The 20,181-nt window shown below is 35.6% G+C and overlaps 1 protein-coding gene and 1 long non-coding RNA gene across 2 annotated transcripts; one reads left to right on the forward strand and one right to left on the reverse strand.

Moving 5' to 3' along the window:
- Positions 1–5,522: 5,522 nt before the first annotated feature.
- Positions 5,523–6,369, reverse strand: LOC110928053. Its single transcript, XR_002586102.2, has 2 exons — positions 6,309–6,369; positions 5,523–5,757 (listed from the first exon to the last, which is right to left on the reverse strand). It is a non-coding gene; the product is annotated as an uncharacterized LOC110928053 (long non-coding RNA).
- An 8,070-nt stretch (positions 6,370–14,439) lies between these two features.
- On the forward strand, positions 14,440–17,756 carry LOC110929842 (dual specificity protein kinase zak2-like). Its single transcript, XM_022173031.2, has 5 exons — positions 14,440–15,638; positions 15,722–16,675; positions 16,790–16,909; positions 17,043–17,143; positions 17,296–17,756. Exons 1-5 carry the CDS (start codon positions 14,727–14,729, stop codon positions 17,651–17,653), a joined length of 2,445 nt encoding a protein of 814 aa, XP_022028723.1. The 5' UTR covers positions 14,440–14,726; the 3' UTR covers positions 17,654–17,756.
- Positions 17,757–20,181: the final 2,425 nt, after the last annotated feature.

Raw genomic sequence — 20,181 nt, forward strand, 5'->3', positions numbered from 1 at the left:
CAGTAATGGTTAGCGTATAAAAGTGTTTGCGTTATGTGTTCGATGTGATTTGAATATAGGTAACGTATGTAACACCCAAAAGTGCGTAAAACAAAAAGGGATCGAGTATACTCACAGATCGTGTTTAGTAAATAAACACTCTCTTGGATTGAAGGGAGCGCTGAGAAATTAGCCTGAACAGTTAACGATAGCATAAGCGATGAACGATGCGTAAAATGGTGCAATTGACTAAGTGACGAAGGGCCATCCGGTCGGATGACAATTCGTACGGGTGGTTATTCGATCGGATGACAATCCGTACGGATGGTCATCCGGACGAATGGCCATTCGGTCGGATTGTCCTTCGTTTGGGATGGATGTGTTTGTGTATGATGGCTTTGAAGTTTTCGTTGTAGCATTTTGAAAACAGAGAAGTATCTCTACCTTTCAGGTCGTCCGGTCGAACGTTCATTCGATCGGATGGCGATCCATTTAGCGAGACATTTCTCAGAGAACAAGTTCACAGCGGGATGGTCATTCGATCGGATGGTCTTCCGATCGGATGACAATCAGCTGGAACTAATATGTTTTGTAAGTTTGTAAGAAGTTCAAGTGTTGATGACTAAGTGCAATTCGATCGGATTGTCGTCCGATCGGATGGCAATCCAATCGGACGACAATCCGTTTGGTGACTTGATCGTTTTGAATTTTGTTAAGTTTGAAAGTTTGTGGTTTGATCGAGATGGTATGACCAGGTGTTAAACAACGGGAACTCCTCCAAGTCCAAGTTATCCAATCGGACGGGAATCACCCCAGCCTGACCAGTTAACCGTTCTTGACGGTCGTTCATGTTCAACCCGCTAAGTCGGTTATCTCGTAAATAGGAACCAGATCCCAGACCGACACATCACTAGAGAAAGAGTAGAAGGCCTGAATGAGCTCTGATTTTATCGGTTTTGAATGCAAAAGTGTAAAAGAGTTGAAAGAAAGTTATGAAAACCTCTTTCAATCCTTTTAAATCTTGAAAATGTTTAGATTTGTGCGAAATCAGTGTTTAAACATGTTGAAATCCTTCAGATATGAGTTGTTCTTAGTGGAATAAGGTCAAAACTTGAAGTTCATAAGAACCTTATGATGACATCATCCTAGAACACCTCAAATCCGCTGATTTCACGGTTAAAAGTGAAGATTCAAAGGTGAAAATGATGAAGAAGTGTGTGTAGATGATAGATGTACAAGATTTGAGGAAGGAACTTACAAGAATCGCGAGAAATCAGAGGAGAAAGGCCTGAGAAGTTGAAGAGTCGCACCAGAGCTGTAACATCACTGTTTGTGATGTGACAGGTGCTACTTATAGGATTCCAAAAGAGGAAAGTGGCGCAGTGTAACGGATCGGATGGCAACCTGATCGGATGGCCATCCGATCGGATGGTCATCCGTACGGATGACCATTCGATCGAAAGGTTTTCGCGAGTTGGTTTTCGTGTTTTCGTTTCGTGCGTTGAGCGTTGCGATACGTTGCGAGTAAGCATTGCGATATTATTAAACAATAGCTACACAAATAAACTAACTAACATACAACAACGTAAGTAATCTTAGATCTCGAGTTTGCGATGAGATTGCGTTGTGATAGAGTTGCGATTGCGTTTTCGATTAACCACCACAAACATAACATAAGCATGCACAAGTAACACATAAGTAACACACACACGTAAAACAATATCCCGAACACATAATTCGAATTGCGATGCGATAGCGATAAGTTGATTAGCGATAAACATCGATTAGACTGCGATTATTAATAGATACTCCACATAATACAACTAAAGCAACAAATTTAAAGGATTTGATTACAAGTCAAGAAGTACAATCAATAATTAAGCGAGGAGTGACAGATCGCAATTAGCAATCTTTTCTTTCTTTGACTTTGACTTGTACTTTGACTTTGGAAACGCGGGGTGTTACAGTTTTCGGGCGTGTTTGAGTAATTTAAAAAAAACGCCCATTACGGGCGGTCTTAGAGAGTGTGGAAAACCAGAAAAGAAATTATATTTGACAACGGGCATTTCTCGGTTATGTAAGTCATGGATTTAGTCAAAGAAGTTACGTTTTTGTGTCTGAAAAACATAAACCAGTTTAATAATATTGAGTAGGCAAGATGGATTGATTTTAATGTGCGTAATGTAATGGTATAGTTTTGTTTTGTTTTTCCTTGTGATTTCTAGCTTCTTGTTGGCCTCGTGTACCCATTTTTATATTTGAATAAAAATGTTGTTATTGGGAAAAAATGATTCTTTTGTTCTATTTGATATGAAAGGATAAAATATTTTAATATGGTATGTTTATTTATTAATGATAGGACAAAAAAGTCAAAGATCACGTGTTTGACTGATTTTAATCATAATTTAAAGAGTAAATTACATAAATTGTTCTTTATTTATATACTAAATTGTCCTCTGTATCATTTATCTTTATCAATCACGCAAAATATCATTTATTTTATAAATTTTGCACGCACTTTGTCCTTTAAGCTAACTAATGTTAACTTTTAGTTAATTTTAAGATAAAATTACAAATTTGCCCAAATGGCATAATTTGAAGTTTATTTATAAGGCTGGAGGGTGTGGTTGGAGCCCCCTAGGGGCTTTATCAGGCCATGTCAACACCACCTAAGATCCACCTAGCCATGGAGCCCCCTTTAATTTGAATGGTGTGGATGAAGCCTCATATTAAACAAAATAAAAAAAAAGATTTGTTTGGTGCAAACACAAGTGGGCCCCACCTGATCCTTTCAACCTTGGCGTTACCATGATAAAGCCCAGCCCATAGCGGCGCCCCCAATTGAATTTGAGGGTGCGGTGTGATAGCACCCCGGGGCGCTATAGAAGGTGACATGGCGGGGGTGGCGCCTCCACACCCTCCCGCCTAAAGGATAGAGTAAATTACAAGTTTTGTTCTTTATGTTTATCCTAAATTTCAGGCGTTGTCCTTTACCTTTAAAATTGATGGCTTTTGTACTTAATGTTTGAAAATGTTGCACGTTATGTCGTTTATGGCAAACCCAGTTATAATTTTCAATTAAGTCATGTCATTTGACTGCACATGAGTGTAGAACGGTCATTTCACCTCCCCACTTGTCTTTCCCCCCTTTTAATACCTTAATTTACTTCATCTTCAACCTTCATACTCATCTGAACCATCATCCCCTTTATCTTCATTTTTGGATCAATCACTCAAGAATAAGAATCATAATCTTGATGAACATTTGAACTTATACACCGTAACCCAACACCATTCTGCAGCACCACGTTCAACACCATTGTCACTTCATCACACAACCTCCGCCGTCCTCTACAACTCGACCATAAGCCAAACCCGTACATAAAGAGGTTTCATGTTCATCATCGATTTCGATAAGTTCGGAGCCGCAACATACTCTCCATCTTCAGGAGAATTTGCTCAAGAAGTTGTGTCTTGCGGAACACTGATCTCCAGACTCTGATGAATTTCGAAGGTGTTCCAAAGAAATCAACGGTGAAAATCGATCAAGATTAACAGAGTGACGCGATCTTCTTATCCTCAAAGACCGCACCACCTTCAACCCATCGTACACCCACGACCTACTCCGTTCACATCCATCCAATGTTTTTAAACCCGGACCGGACCGTCCGGTTTGACCGGTCTGACCGGTGACCAGAGGTACTTCCGGCCCAGTTCGCAATGTTGGATCGGATCTGCAGTGGGCCGGCCGGTGGCTGGCGGTTCGGCCGGATAAACGGAAACGGGTTAGACCGGTTCTTTATTTTTTTCCTACTTTGACTGGAAAGAGGTTGGCCGGATCTGAAAATCAAATCTTGATACGAGAAGACGGATCCGAACCAACGTTTTCAGTAGTATATAAGGTTAAAAGAAAAGAAAAGAAAAGTAGAATGTGTAGAGTATTCCGACCAGTGTGTGGTGGTGCAGCGGCGGTCTTTAACTCCGGCGACTGGTATGTGCCGTTTGTCCTTGTTGGTGGAGATAAATGATATATGGGATGTAGTTGTTCCAATGAAGTTTGAGAGAAGAAAATGAAGTTTGAGAGAAGAAAATTGAAGTTGCATGTGCTTTTGGTTTGTTGTGTAAATGGAGGAGAAAGAGAGAAGTTTTGTCTGAATAGGGTTTCGTGAACAAGAATCAGAAAAAGTAAAAAAGGTTTGATTTGATTTGAGCTTGACATGTTATTTTATTAAAATAAAACTAAAATTAATATTATACATTTACATTAAATTATAAACTAAAATAATATTTTAAATATATATCATAACATTTAATCCGGGTCTTAAATCCGGTCGAACCGGTCCGACCTTTGACCCCGACGACCGGGTCGACCTCTGGTCCGGTTCTGAAAACATTGCATCCATCACACACCCATTAACCTTCGTCAACGTCATCACGAACCTCACTTTTTCCCTCCCCTCCCATCTTATACGCCTTTTCCGTAGTGATGGTCTTGCATTTCTCCCTCTTTATGTTGACACTGACACCCTCTCTTCTTTACAGAGGCGCCAACAAAGATCGATGAGTCTATAAAATTATATAGAGTTATATTTGTCTCATACTCATAACTAAACAAAGATCAATAGGGTTTTTTATTTGTATAAAGCGGTTTTTCTGTTTAAATCAATAGCTTTTCCATGTCAATGTGTTCACATCTATTAAAAGTAGTTCAATTGGATTCTTTTTTCTAAATATACCGGAGTTTGAGAGTTTCTATGCTATTTCGACCAATGTGAATGACGATCGACTGACTGTCAAAACTCGTTTAAAAGTATGCTCGGCTGCTCGCAGTAGGTAACCGACATTTTATTTGTAGTTACTTTAGGGCGTAGTATCGAGGTAATTTCCATACATGTTGCAAAAATAGAAAAAAAAGGCCTATACTTTTAACCCTCTACTTTATCTATACTTTTAAGTTTTAACCCTCTACATTATAGATATACACTAATACCCTCTATTTATCCTTGAAATAGTCGTGAAGGATACACTACAAAACAAGACGAAAGATTCTAGAAGGTTTTATAATTTGTATATTTCGTTTATCGTAATTTATAGATACTACACTACTAGAAAACTCGGTATTTGCGACTGCATTTTTTGTCGCAAAACGATCGCAGTTGCCCTATTGCGACTGTTTTTCGACCGAAAATGTGATCGGAAATACACCCGTCGCAATTGCTCTAATGCGACTGAGTTGCGACCGCTACTTCCTTTTGCGACTGCGGTTTTGCGACTATAAGAGTGGTCGCAAATATTGCGACCGTTTCTGGTTTTGTGGGACTTTGTTTGCGACAGTCTAGTTGCGACCGTTTTGCGACTGCTAACCTTTTACAAACTGCGACCGTTTTGCGACCGCTTGCTATGCAACCTTCTTGCGATCGTTTGCTTTTTACAAACTTGCGACTGTTTTGCGGTCGCAAAATGATTTGTATTAATTTTTTTAGCTTTTTTAGCTCTTTCTATTTGTACCTGCTTATAATATCATATTTTTTTAAATTTAAGCATTTCTAGAATTTTCAAAATTATATAAAGCATTCCACTTAAAACATCAAATTAAATACATGAGTTCTCCGAACAAAATACATATCCAAAATAAAGTGCTTATAACCAACTCGATGATTAGACGTTTTGATACCTAATTTTTAGCATCGCTTCAACATTTGTCATCCTTCCGTTCAACCTTTCTTTCTCTTCTTTTTCTTTCACCATCTCTTGTATGATCATGTTCAACCTTTCCATCTAAATACAACCAATGCAAAGTGTTAAGATTCAATAAAACCACACACAACCTTTAAAACAAAAGTCAAATTGCTCTTTCAGAGATGGATCACCTATTTAATTAAAAATAAATAAATCATAAACCCACACACAACCTTTAAACAAAAGTGTTTTGAAATAAACAAGATTCACTAAACTAAATTCCTTTTATAAATTGAATTAAAAAATAGATGACAAGCTGCATAGGCAAAATACGTGATGTATAACCATTATAATCCGAAACTCTAGTTGTAAGTTTTGTGGACAACAATCCATTCCTAATATCTCCGACTACTATCCTATTGACTTTCATTCTATTCTTTTTCATCACTTGAGCCTGCCCGACATTCGAATAGCCTGCCAAGGGCTAGATTTATTTAATTAGGCCTGCTTCTGAGCCCAATATCTACTATTCACTAAACCACACAAATTCTGGCCCCAGGCTTGTCTACACACCCAGATACATGTAGACGACCACTTTATATTATTTATCAATTAAACAATAAAAAGTTATTTAATTTTTGAAGTTAAACCTTGAAGTCGCAGCTATGCGTGCATCATTTTATGATCTAAAGTTGATCCTCTCAACAACCTGCATGCATAACCAAATATATAATTAATGTCAAATAAGACTAAAAAATAAATACTAATCAAATAATTATCCATATATTAAAAAAAAAAATTAGGAGATTTAATCCATTAGAAATACACTTTGAGCAACTTTTGGTTCGTGACCCGTTTGACCCGTTCTGCCCATATCCATTATAACTAACCTTTTTGTTTGACCCATTAGTGACAAGCGTCACCTATATTACCCCATACATCACTATACACACTATGAAAATGCATATCCATATATAACCATTAATGACAAGGGGGTGTGCAGTATTGTTGTTTTAGTCGTGAACCCCAAAGGAACCACATCCTATATGTCTCTTGCTTTAACTTCATGACTATAATATTTTAAAATACTTTACTATTTATCAATCCATCTTTTAATGTTAAAATAAAGCCGCAAAGAAAACATCATCTATGCTCCTTGAAAACAATTGTTGCCAAAGAAAACATCTTTTAATAGTGATTTATTTACTCGTGCTTAGATGATTAAACTACAATTGTTGCCAAAAAGAAAACAAAAAAAAAAAAAACACTTATGCACCTTGAAAAATGGAATCAAGCCTAAGGATCTTATTTCATAATTTTATTGAAACTTTATATATGATTGAAATATAAAGATGGACCAAATGCTTGATATATAAGGAAAAAAGTGCAATGTGCAAAGTAAACTGTCTCCACTAGTTCTAGAAAATAAAGCATGAGATTGAAGCATTAAAAGTAACCAAATAACCAACCCTATATATGAGATTGAGCTGTATAAAAGTTTAGCATTGAAAGTTAAATCTGAGCTGTAAAGGTTGCAGTTATATAAGTTCATTAGTGTATTGTGTATGTTATGATCTTAACTTGTTGTAAATTAAAGGTTTCAAGCATCTTCAATGTTCAATATCATTATGATTTGATTATTCTAAAAGAAACACCTCATAACTCATACTACATAGTATAGAATTAGGTCAAATCTTCATAAAGAAAATAAATCATATCAAATCCAAACATCTCAAAACATAACTTCCTAATCCTCTATCTAAACAGAAGTAGTAACTATTTGTTCAGCAATTTAAGTGTAACACTTTAATTAAAGCATAAACCCTAATCTCAGCTCAAATTACATCAATTTCCTACAATCTTCAACTTCATACTAATGAAATGAACAACAATCACCAAAATTAGGTCAAACTTGAGTTATCTACAGCTAAACCTCACAAAAAGTGTAACGAAATCATATAAAAGCAGAGTAAAACAATCATAAATAAAATGACGGTGAAATCATACCTCATCCTTTCGATGTTCCATGCTAATCAGATCTTATCAATTGCAACCACTCGCTGAATTCAAATTGACCTAACCAGAATCCTAATCAATCCAAAATTCATCAAATCAAAACGCAGCAGCATTCATAACAACATGATTCCGAACTAAATTGGCTCTAAAATCGCAGAATTAACTATAGTGTCGGCTTCAATCACGTATTCGGATTCTTCATCCATACATTAAGCCTAATTTTAATATCGTACTAACACTATTTATTAAAGGATATGAAGAGAAAAATTGACCTAATCGGATGTCGCCGGAATCCTGCACTTGTGATCGACAGGTCGATCGGTGAGAGGAGCGGCTGCAACATTTGTGATCAAACTGAAATCGAGAAGATGGGAACGAGATGAACGGCGGAAATCGCTGATCTAGGGTTTATGTAGAACGACGGAGTCGCTGATCTGTTTTTATTGCTGTTATATTGGATTAAGCAAAGGGTTTTGTGGATTTCAATTATTCTTCCTATTTTATTATTATTATTATTATTATTATTATTATTATTATTATTATTATTATTATTATTATTAATTGATTTAAAAAGAATCCGCTTTTTTTGTTGTTGATTGATTAAAGTGCAAAACTATTTTCTATCATTCAACTAAAAAAATTGAAAAAGAATCCGCTTTTTTGGGCCAAACCATGTACACATTTTGATAAATGGGACGTGCTCGGGTTAACTTGGTGGGTTAGCAGTGATCCGTTTGTTTATATAAACTTTTAAATATGTGTGTATATATATTTCTCGTATATGCGACTGCTTTAGACGGTCGTAACTTTTGCTTTTTTATCTATATCTTCTATTTGTGACCGTTTTAAATAGTTGCAACTTATGTATATCTCTTTAGACGGTCACAAATTTTGCTTTTTATTATCTATTTCTTGTATTTGCGGCCTTAGATGATCGCAACTTTTGCTTTTTTATATATCTCTTATTTGCGACCGCTTAAACGGTTGCAACTTTTACCGTTTTATATATTTCTCGTATTTGCGACCGCTTTATACGGTCACAACTTTTGTTTGTTTAGTTTTCTCGCATTTGCGACTGCTAAACGGTCGTAACTTTCGTTTTTTTTATTTTTGCTAGTATTTGCGACCGTTTTCCGACCACTATTAACTTATTTGCGACTTCAAAATGCTGTCGCAAATTTTGCGACGTTTTTGCGACTTAGTCTGGGTTTGTCTGTAATTTTGCAAGAGTTTTGATTTTGGTCGCAAACTGGTTGCTAATTTTCCGACCGTCTTAGGTAGGTCACAAACTTTAGTCGCAATTGCCTAATTTTCTAGTAGTGCTAGTGGGTAACTATGCGTTGTAGCGGAGTTGACAATATGGGCCGAGAACATAATTCAAAACTAAAAACGTTAAAAAATTGTATATACGTTGTTTGTATATATATAAAAGCCATCGCCGACTCAACCATTTTGGTGGCCTGAAGCAAATTCAAAAACCCGAGGCCTTTTTCCAAACAAAAACACTATTTGAGAAAAAACCCTCTTTTACCAAGGCTTGGGACCGGCAAAATAAACTAAAAGTTTTGTTGTTGGCGAAGTTAACTTAATTTTCTTTTTGTATTTTTATATATTTTTGTATGTATAAAGATAACTTGGGTTTGGGCCGGCCCTGATAAAAGCACTCGCGTTTCGTGGCTGCAACGCACAAGAAACCCTTATGATAAACAAGAAAACCCTTATGATAAATTATATAGTCTACTGCAAAAAAAAAATATCTAGTGGGAAACCCGCGCGTTGCGGCAGAGTCGACAATTTACATCTAAATTCTTAACTAACTTCTCTACAATTACAAAACACATTTTAATTTTGGTTAATTGATTAGTCATTTAGTCCAAATACACAAATACAATAGAATGTATTTTTGAATATATGTTCTTGATGAATGTGCGAGTTTATTATCCATAAACACATAAGGTTATTTTTTATTATTTATAAATAATATAATATATAGTATAGATTTATTAAACATAAATGTGATTGATTAAGGGAGGAAGGATATAAATGGAAGAAAATGACAAAAGGTTGAGCATTTTAATCTGACCCTTCACATGTCATTTTAAAATTTGATTAAAATTTACCATTTTATACATATGAAATGCTTTTTAGATATACTTATTTAGTGCACATTGTGATTTCTAATCAACAAATAGAGATATTGCTAGGTAAAACTCAAGTATATAAGTTTGAAGACAAAAAATTGTATATACATTAAAACCCTATAAATTAATACTCAATAAATTAATAACCTCGATAAAATTAATAATTTGTTCAATCCCAGCTTGAGATCAGTACAAAATTGGATCTCAATCGTTAAAATAATAAGATAATAACTTTTTTGAAATCCTAGTGTATAGATATTGGTCCCAACAAAACGATAAAGTAATAATTACTAAAAGATTCCAAATTTAAGATTTTTTAGTAAAAATGAATCTATAGTCATTTGTTTTTAGTTAAACTTCAAATCTATATTGAGTTTATCTTTAAATCTCTTTGTCTTCCATTATTGCAACAAAAAGTTGGAGAAGAAATGTGCATTGAAACTTGTTTTTATAATTTATTTTTGAGTAAATTTCCAAAATCGTCCCTAAGGACCGAGGTTTGGGTCTATTTGCCAGTTTCATCAAAAATGACTTTTTGTGCCATATTGCCCTTCACGTTTGACACTTTTTTTGCCATTTCATCCAAACATCTAACTGGGTTAGAAAGTGCCGCTTAATAAGAGTTTTTTTTTTTTTTTTTTAATTTCACATTTTTTATATATTAAAAAAACATTATTCAAAGATTTTTCATTTGCCCATTTTTTCTCTCTCTTCTTTTTCTCTCTAGAAAACTCTTTAAAGCCGCCACCCCCAAATTCGCCATGAAATCTTCACTTGATGGATTAAATCCATCATTTTCAACTCAGATCCCCCTTCTACCACCCGACCCACCTTCTCTTTTGGTTTCTGTTCCACCAGATGAGCATGCTGAAGGCGATTTACGACCCCCATCACTGTTTTCGAGTAACTCAGATTCGTCTAAGGAAAAATTGGCTGAAAATTTTAAAGTTGCAACTCGCCCCTTATCAGCTCAGAAGCTTAATTAGGAGCAAAACGAAGTGGGGACTGGTTATTGTAATAAGCTCAAACCCAAAAAACGGGTCTCCAAAGAAAAGCGCTAAAAATCAGCAGAACAGGGGTTTGAAAATTGGGTCAGAAGATGAGGAACATGATGCAATTCAAGCTCATCATGTAGCACATGATGCAAAGCTCCAAATGGAGTTTGACAAGGCCCATGGTATTACTCGAACCACTAGATCTTGCTCCAAGCAGAATTGAGCAATTGGGAGGTCAGGGCGTTTCAGGCTGTGCTCAAACTGTGCACTCGGATATAGCCATTCAGTTGTAGTCGTGATGAATTGATTAAATGAAAAACGTAAGTTGCAGGTTTTGGTTGATGGGTATTGTATTGAATGGCGAGATGGTTAGATCGGAGTTTAGGTTTGGTTTGCAATGGCAACTTAATCGAGTTGTAGGTTTTCGGCGTTGAGAAAATGGGTGTTGCAAGAAATCTTAATAAAAAAACTCTCATTAAACGACACTTTCTAACCTAGTTAGATGTTTGGATGAAAATGACGAAAAGAGTCAAACGTGAAAGGCAAAATGGCACAAAAAAGTCGTTTGAATGAAACTGACAAACATGCCCAAACCTTAGGAACGATTTTGGCAATTTACTCTTTATTTTTTAATACCATGAACTAACTTTTTGTATTAAAAAACAGTGAACTTGACAAATTCAATTAATTTGTGAGTGTACATTGGACTTGGAAATTTAAAGGTCATACGTAACCAGTTTAAATTAATATCTCGCTAAATTAATAAAATATCCCGGTCACAATATTATTATTAATTTATAAAAGATTAATTGTAATACTCAGAAATAGTTTTACCTGAACCATATGTTAGGTTGTGTGTAGTGGGGTGCCATGTGAGTCTATAAAACCCCAATGGCGCCTGGAACACCACGAAAAAGGGCGTTATGAGGCCAAGAAAGGGGGGGGAGCGCCATCTCCTTCGCGGTGTGATGAAGGGGCTTTTTAAAAGTTTGGCCAATAAAAAATTAGTTAGTGTTTTTTAATTAATTAATAAGACTCTTGGGTGTGGGTGCGGGAAGGTCTGTGGGGAGCAGACATGGATGGGGACCCCGAAGGGGAACACCACCCCCTCCCAAGATCGGTGCAATCGGGGGAATTCTCTCTGTTCATCCTAAAATTGCTTCTCTCTTTTAATATTATTGGATGGGGATTGATACTGATAGGGATATATGGGGAAACCATTTCTTGTTGATGGAGGAAGAGGAATAGGATGAGAAAGAAGAAAATGGTGAGGTGGAGGTGAGGGAAAGAGGACCATACCGTATAGTCTAAGTTTAGACACTTGAGAGATATTTCGAGTTGACTTTTTTAGAAAAAAATATCGGATATTTTAAATATCCAAAATAATTTTATTAAATGTTATTAAATTATTAAATTCTCCTATATATTAATTCTTCAATGTTTTGAACAGTAACAAAAAAAAAAAATAGCATTATTCTAATAAAAACAGTAAAACAAAAGCATTATCCTATTCTCCTAATATTCTCCTAATAATTGAAGAAAAAAAAAAAAACAGTAGAAGCGCCTGAACAGTAGAAGCAATGAAACCACATGGTAGGGAATAGTATCACCCTGCCATTGGTTCAAATAGGCGGTCGTCCCTCCCCCATTGGACCAACCAGTTTATTATTTTATACACACTTTAAAATTACGTTTTTGCCCTGGAATAGTGTTTCTCTGCCATTGGTTCAAATGAGCGGCGAGCAATACCCATTGGACCAACCAGTTTATTATTTTATATCCACTTTAAAATTACATTTTTGCCCACAGTTAAAAAATATGGTTTTGCCTCAATTTAAAAAAACGTTTACACTTTTGCCCCAAGCTAAAAAATATGATTTCGCTCTCTGTAAAAAAATTACGCTTTTACCCTCAGCCAATATTACGTTTTCGCCCAAGTTCAAAATAAATTTTTGTTTTTCCCCCGGCTCAAAATTACGATTTTACACTGGTTTATTATTTTATACCTACTTTAAAATTACGGTTTTGCCCACAGTTTAAAATTACGTATTTGCCCACAGTTCAAAATAAATTTATGCTTTTGCCCCCCAGCTAAAATTTACGAATTCCCCCTCGGTTCAAAATTACGATATCACCCTCAATTCAAAACTACGTTTTTGCCCTCAGTGCAAAATAAAAATATGGTTTTCCTCTACCTAAAAATTAGGATTTTACCCTCTGGAAAAAATTTTTGATTTTTCACCCAAGTAAAAATAAAAAAACGACTTTGCCCCCAACTAAAAATCGTGTCAAAGAGCTGTCTAACACTCTTTTTACTTTTTATTTCTTGCAAAACTATAGTACTGTTTTTTTAATTGGTTGAGAATTATTCGGCCATCGCCCAGCAACGCGGGCAGGGCATCACCTAGTGTTATTAAATATATTGTTAAAAATTAATAAATAAGTATATCTTTCTCCAGAATTTGGATCTCGCTTTAAATATCCGAGTAAATTACAAGTTTTGTCCTTTATGTTTGTCCCAAATTTCAGGCGCTGTCCTTTACCTTTAAAATTGATGAGTTTTGTCCTTAACGTTTCAAAATCCTGCACGTTATGTCATTTCGGGCAAACCCAGTTAATTTTTTTTTGTTAAATTTGATCATGTGCAAGGCAAATTAGGACATTTTTGTAATTTCATTTTAGTGAAATTTATGTAATTAACTTAAAATAAATACCCACCATCTTCAAAAGTTGCAGACCCACCACTTGCCATTACCTACCGCCACCACCTCCCACCCTCACCTGCCGCCGACCACCACCACCTCCCACCCTCCCCTGCCGCAATCACCCACTGTCTCCACCATCGCCTGACCCACCATCACCACTCCACCATCTCCAACATCACCATCAACATAATCCCAATCTCAAACAAAAAATCCCCAAATCACTAGGACTGATTTTATGATAGAATATGCATCGATTATTGGATAGTGAATACCAGTCCCAATTTCTTTCATATACATAACATTTTGGGTTGAATATCAGTCCCGATTCGATCAATTTTGGGAATATTAATATGTTATAACTGATTTTCAGTCTCTGCAATGTTTCCTCTTTATTAGAGACTAGATATTAGTCACTCACACAAGTCAAATAATAATTTGTACCCACCCAGTATCATCCATAAAATGTGCAAATGATGAACCTCAATGTGTAAAAGGTGTAACTGGGTTTTAAATAATGAGGAAAGACATATGGGATGTGTAATGACATTTCTACCCTCATTGTCATTGTGTCTTGCACATGACTTAATTTAACTGAAAATTATAACTGGGTTTGCCATAAAGGACATAACATGCAACATTTTCAAACATTAAGTACAAAAGTCATCAATTTTGAAGGTAAAGGATAGCGCCTGAAATTTGAGACAAACATAAAGGACAAAACTTGTAATTTACTCTAAATATCCGAATCCAATGTGTCAAGCGTGTAAAGATTAAGGGGCTGTTTCTGGCTACCCATTTACGACCACAATACCAGACTTTTCTTCATTTCCCTGGAGTTAGTGCCGCTGTTTCTGGCTACCGACAGAGATTGGTTTACTTCATTTCACAGCTAGTAAATCTCATTGTTAAAAGGTTAGATTGTCTTGTTCATATATATTAGAGGGGTTTTATATTGTTCTCTGCTCATTCCTTAAGCTTTGTTGCTGCTCATTCTATTCTATTATATTGATTTTGTATTTGTATTTAACCATCTTCCATAGATCATTACATGTCCTTTATTTTCTTTCCACAGATGGTTGTTATAAATACTCATATTATGATGATGATGCTGAACTTAGCAACGCTTTTGGGGATCTAAGCTTTTTATCTGCAACTGCTTCTAGTTTTTTTTTTTTCTTTTGTCAATTTGAATACCTTTAATTGTAAAAAAAATGTCTTACATGGATGATTTTACACACCTTGAAATCCAACTTGAAGATATAAGGGCAGCTACCAACAATTTTAGTGACAAGCCTATCGGAAACGGTGGGTTTGGAGCTGTGTACAAAGGAGAACTAATCCTCCCGATAGGACAGAAAATGGTCGCCTTTAAGCGATTAAACCGTAAATATGGACAAGGGGATGTTGAGTTTTGGAAGGAGATCACAATGCTTTCAGAATTGAGTCATGAAAATTTGGCATCCCTTTTACATTTCTGCAGGGAGGGTGATGAGAGAATCCTTGTATACGAGTATGCATCTCGTCGGAGCCTAGATGGCTATCTTGATAAAGCTAGCCTCACATGGACCCAACGTCTTAACATTTGTATTGGGGCTGCAAGAGGAATTGCCTACCTTCATGATCCAAGGAAGACACAACAAAGGGTTCTTCATCGTGACATCAAAAGCTCGAATATCCTTCTCGATGATAATTGGACTGCTAAAGTTTCAGATTTTGGCTTATCAAAAATTGGTCCTGCTAACCAACCACGTACATATCTAGTGTCTAATATCGTAGGTACACCTGGATATTGTGATCCAGCCTATTATGAGACAGGTATTCTTTCAAAAGAGTGTGACGTATACTCTTTTGGAGTGGTGTTGTTTGAAGTAATGTGCGGAAGATTATGTTGTGAATTTGATAACAATAAGCTCGTAAGCATTTTAGTGCATACATGGAAAAATCGTTGTGATGAAGATAGACTAGATGATATTATTTTCCCTGATCTAAAGCAACAAATAAATCAGGAATCTTTGTCGACGTTTGCAGCCATCGCAAAACGGTGTTTAATTAGAGACCATAAAAAAAGACCTAAGATGGTTGAAGTCGTCGAAGAACTTGAGGTCGCACTTCATCAACAACGAGTAAGTTTTCTGTTCTATGAAGTGTTAGTATATTCTAATTTGTCAATATGTAGGAGTTGACCTAAAATATCGATTCTTTGCAGAACTCTAAGCAAAACAATGTAAGTGTGGCCAAGACGCCAACCTCATATAGATACATGAAAAAATTTGATCACCTCAAAATTCGATTGACAGATATACTCCTGGCCACCAACAACTTCTCTGTTGACAATCTATGTGGACGTGGTGGATCTGGACATGTATACAAAGGAGAATTCTCTCTCCCAGGTGGAAAATGTATGGTCTGTTTTAAGCGGTTAGATCGTAGACTTGGGGGAGGGAGTGTTGAGTTTTGGAAGGAGATCTCGTTGCTTTCTAAATACAAACATGAGAATTTGATCTCTCTTTTGAACTTTTGTAATGAAGATGATGAGATGATCCTTGTGTATAATTATGCATATCATGGGAGCCTCGATAAATATCTTATCGACCCTGGTCTCACGTGGACCCAACGCTTGAAGATATGTGTTGGGGTTGCTCATGCAATGAACTACCTTCACGATCCTCAGGATAAAAAACAAAGTGTTTTACACGGAGACATTAAAAGTTCGAACATACTTGTGGGTGAAGATTGGACGGCTAAAGTTTCTGATTTCAGTCGATCAAAATTCATCCCAATTAACCAACGCAGAATACATCATGTTCCGAATAGAATGGGTCCATCTGGATATTGTTATCCGTTGTATCGAGAGACGGGTATCCTAACAAATGAGGCTGATGTGTACTCTTTTGGAGTGGTGTTGTTTGAATTAATGTGTGGGACATTATACACCGATTATCATAAAGGTCGTCTAACCTTCTTGGTGCCTAAATGGATAAGATGCTATAATGAGAAGAGATTAGATCAGATTATCTTTCCTGATCTTAAGGAACAAATGGATCCGTGCTCTTTAAATACGTTTTCAGCCCTGGCTTATCGTTGTCTCAAGAAAGTTAGTGAAAAACGCCCAACGATGGCAGAGATCATGAGAGAACTTAAAATTGCACTTGAACAACAAGTAAGTTTTCTTTCTCTTATTTTAGAAGCATCCATATGATGTAACAAGTGTAGTTGTACTTTTCTGAAAATTAGTAAACTGATATAAAAGAGCTGAGACAAAATAAATATACAGGAGGATTTTGAAGAAACGCAGAGGATTAAAAAACTTATGATATCTACAATATCAAACACATCCCCAAATCAAAATTTCATGCGCTTTCCGGAAGGAGTTCTTGTTGGAGATGGCAATACGGTAATAGCTTACTTTAATAATAATGTAATTGTTCATTGGGTTATTTGTTTTATTTATTTAAAAGTTAAAAACCATTAAAAGAATTTTCTTTTTTGAAGTTTAAGTACCTATATTTGATATGTTTACTTGACAGTGGCTTTCAAAATTTAAGAATGGAAAAGTTTGTGAAGTAATATCTGCAACAAAATGCATCTATGCGGACTCACTTGTACGAGACAACACGCAAAATTCAAGGTCAGTTGGTGGCTTTCTTCATAAATATCAAACTACTGTGTTTCCATTAAAGGCCAATTTTTTTAGATTGTTATATATCTTTTTTCGTCTTTAGATTTTTGGATGAATGAACCATGAGAGTTGCGATATATATATGGTTGTGTTATTTGCAGGTTCATAAACGTCATAAAGGGTGGAATGCACGATGGTTTCACAGTAAAAGCGACGACTGGATTCTTGTCTCCAAAGGTTACGTACACAGTAAATCTCATCTTCAAACATAACGGTACGGATCATGGGACACATATTCCCTTTAAATTCAAACTGGATGAGGAGAGATACTACTCTGATTTGTGCATGCCACATGTGAGAGATGATGGATGGCTAATGATAGAACTATACCAATTTACTAGCTACAAAAGAGAACATCATCTTGGGGTTCACTTCTTACCACTCTTCAATATTGCTTCCTCAGGCATTGAGTATTTTATTGAAGGCATTGAATTTCGTCCTGTCCAGTATGTAACTTGAATTTCTATACATTATTTTTACTTATTTTAGTATCAGGTCTCATTAAATATGTATGTTTGTGGGTATATGAAAGCTTTGCTACTCGCTGAAAGTCTGGGAATCATATTGTTGTGTTGATCAGATGATCATAGAATGAAAAACAAATGCTAAAGTTTTAATCCAGTATGATACAAAAAAATAATGCCAAAAAATTAGAGTTAATTACTATTTTCGTCCCTGTGATTTGTCAAAAATCACTATTTCAGTCCATTAGTTTAAAAATTACAATTTCAGTCCCTGTGGTTTCACTTTCGTAACCATTTCAGTCCACCTCGTAACCATTTCAGTCCCTGTACTAACAGTACTAACAGAATAAATGGATTGAAATGGTTACGAAAGTGAAACCACGGGGACTAAAATCGCAATTTTTTAACTAATGGACTGAAATAGTGAATTTTGACAAACCACAGGGACAAAAACAGTAATTAACTCCCAAAAATTATCACCTAAATCCACGTAACAATTTCCTAAATGCAAAAACGTTGATTAGTTAGTTTCACGAGCTTTTGTCCCGTCCCTTTTACTTGTTGAAGGTTAATGTTGTTGATTAGAACCTTGAGATAGCCAAGTTCTTTTCTAAATGGGTGTTGGTGGAGGAAATATTTACTAAAATGAGTATTTTATCAATTTTTACCTTCAATGCACCGTACCGGTCATTTTAGGTACCGGTACCCAATTTTGGTATTTTTTGTTGTATTTGAGAGCAATTACTAACCAATTTCGAACCAATTGCAAGAAAACTGAAATGAAGAAAAACAAGGATTTATACAAAAATCGTGTGTTCACTTTCAGATTAACCTATTTGGTGGTACTACCAATGATTAATCGAATAAGATGTGTAGAACACACAAGAACGAATTTGTGATTGTATGAGAAATCATGAAACCATACCCCACTATTTGTATATATCGAACAAACAACAAAACCGTTCTTTACTTTGTGTCAACCAAAATTAAAAAGTATATTTGGTATAATTGTAATTGATTTTGATTAATTAATAAAGATCACAATGTGGCTCTATATATAGAGCTAATAATTACAAAAGTAAACCCGCTAAAATAAAACATGTGAAATACTAGTTCTAATATTATCTAACATTCCCCCACAAGTTGAGGGCGGGGTACGACCTGCAACTTGGATCGTAGAAAGATGAACCTTTGTGAGGACAATGGCTTAGTGAACACATCAACAATCTGGTCGTTGGTGGAGATGAACTTGACATTTAGTTGTCCTTGAGTTACCTATTCTCTAACTAAATGATACTCTACTTCAACATGATTTGTGCAAGCATGAAAAACAGGGCTAGCTGAGAGATTAGTGGCTCCAAGATTGTCACACCAAAGTGTGGGTGAAAATTTGGTAGCAATGCAGAGTTCATGTAGAAGTGCTTTTAGCCAAAGTACGTAGTTCTGCAACTGTATCTGCAAGAGCTTTGTACTCTGATTTGGTTGACGACCTGGAGACAGTTTGTTGTTTGCGAGCGGTCTAAGAGATTAGGTTAGATCCCAAATAGACTGCAAATCCCCCTGTAGATCCCAAATAGACTGCAAATCCCCATGTGGACCAACGATCGACAGGACAACCAGCCCAATCAGAGTCAGAGTAGGCCTGAAGGGCGGTGTCCTGCCAATGTGCATATGTGAAGGCATGTAAAAAGGAGACCGAGTTATGTCGAATGAGTAAGTCAAGATCAATTGTGCCCTTTAGATAACATAGGATACGTTTGACAGCAGACCAATGATTCTCTGTGGGCGCATGCATAAATTGACACACTTTGTTGACAGCAAATGCGATATTTTGTCGGGAGAGAGTGGAATATTGTAATGCTCCCACTATTTGGCGATATTGTGTCGGGTCTGATAGGAGAGGACTATCATCCAGTGGCGGAACTAGAAGAAAAATTTAGGGGTATCCCAATTTTTTTTTACCTACATTCATAAAAAGATAGATTTTTTTCCATACGTTCGGCTATGACGGTTGTAAAACATTTTAAGTGGATGATCTGACTTAGATTTTGTTTTTATTTTCACAATCGTGTGTCAACTTATTAGTAATCGATATATCAACAAAAAATTATTATCTTTAGGTCTTTGTATCTTGAAATCATTCTAAATTATTACATTTTCAACACTTTGAAAAAGATTTGAGTTGATTACGTAATGAATATTAAAGAAAAACGTTTTTCTAATTACAAAATGTCTCTTGACTGTATATATTTTTAAAATATGAAAATTGTTATTGTATAATTTAATAAATTATATGTTAAAAATAATAAATAAAAAGTAAGTAATATATAACATATAACAACTTGATAATCATATGAATATGAATGAATCAGTCATTATACAAAGAATAAAAAACTAGTTTCAAATTTCAAAGTTACACTTTCTAACCAAATCAACAACCTTCATTAATTAACTTAAATAAATGTAAATAAAAGGTACAACAGTAACAACAGTAACTGTTCTCGGAAATTGACTGTTCTCGGA

This window comes from Helianthus annuus, chromosome 3 (genome assembly GCF_002127325.2).
Source record: "Helianthus annuus cultivar XRQ/B chromosome 3, HanXRQr2.0-SUNRISE, whole genome shotgun sequence".
Classification (NCBI taxonomy): Eukaryota; Viridiplantae; Streptophyta; class Magnoliopsida; order Asterales; family Asteraceae; genus Helianthus; species Helianthus annuus.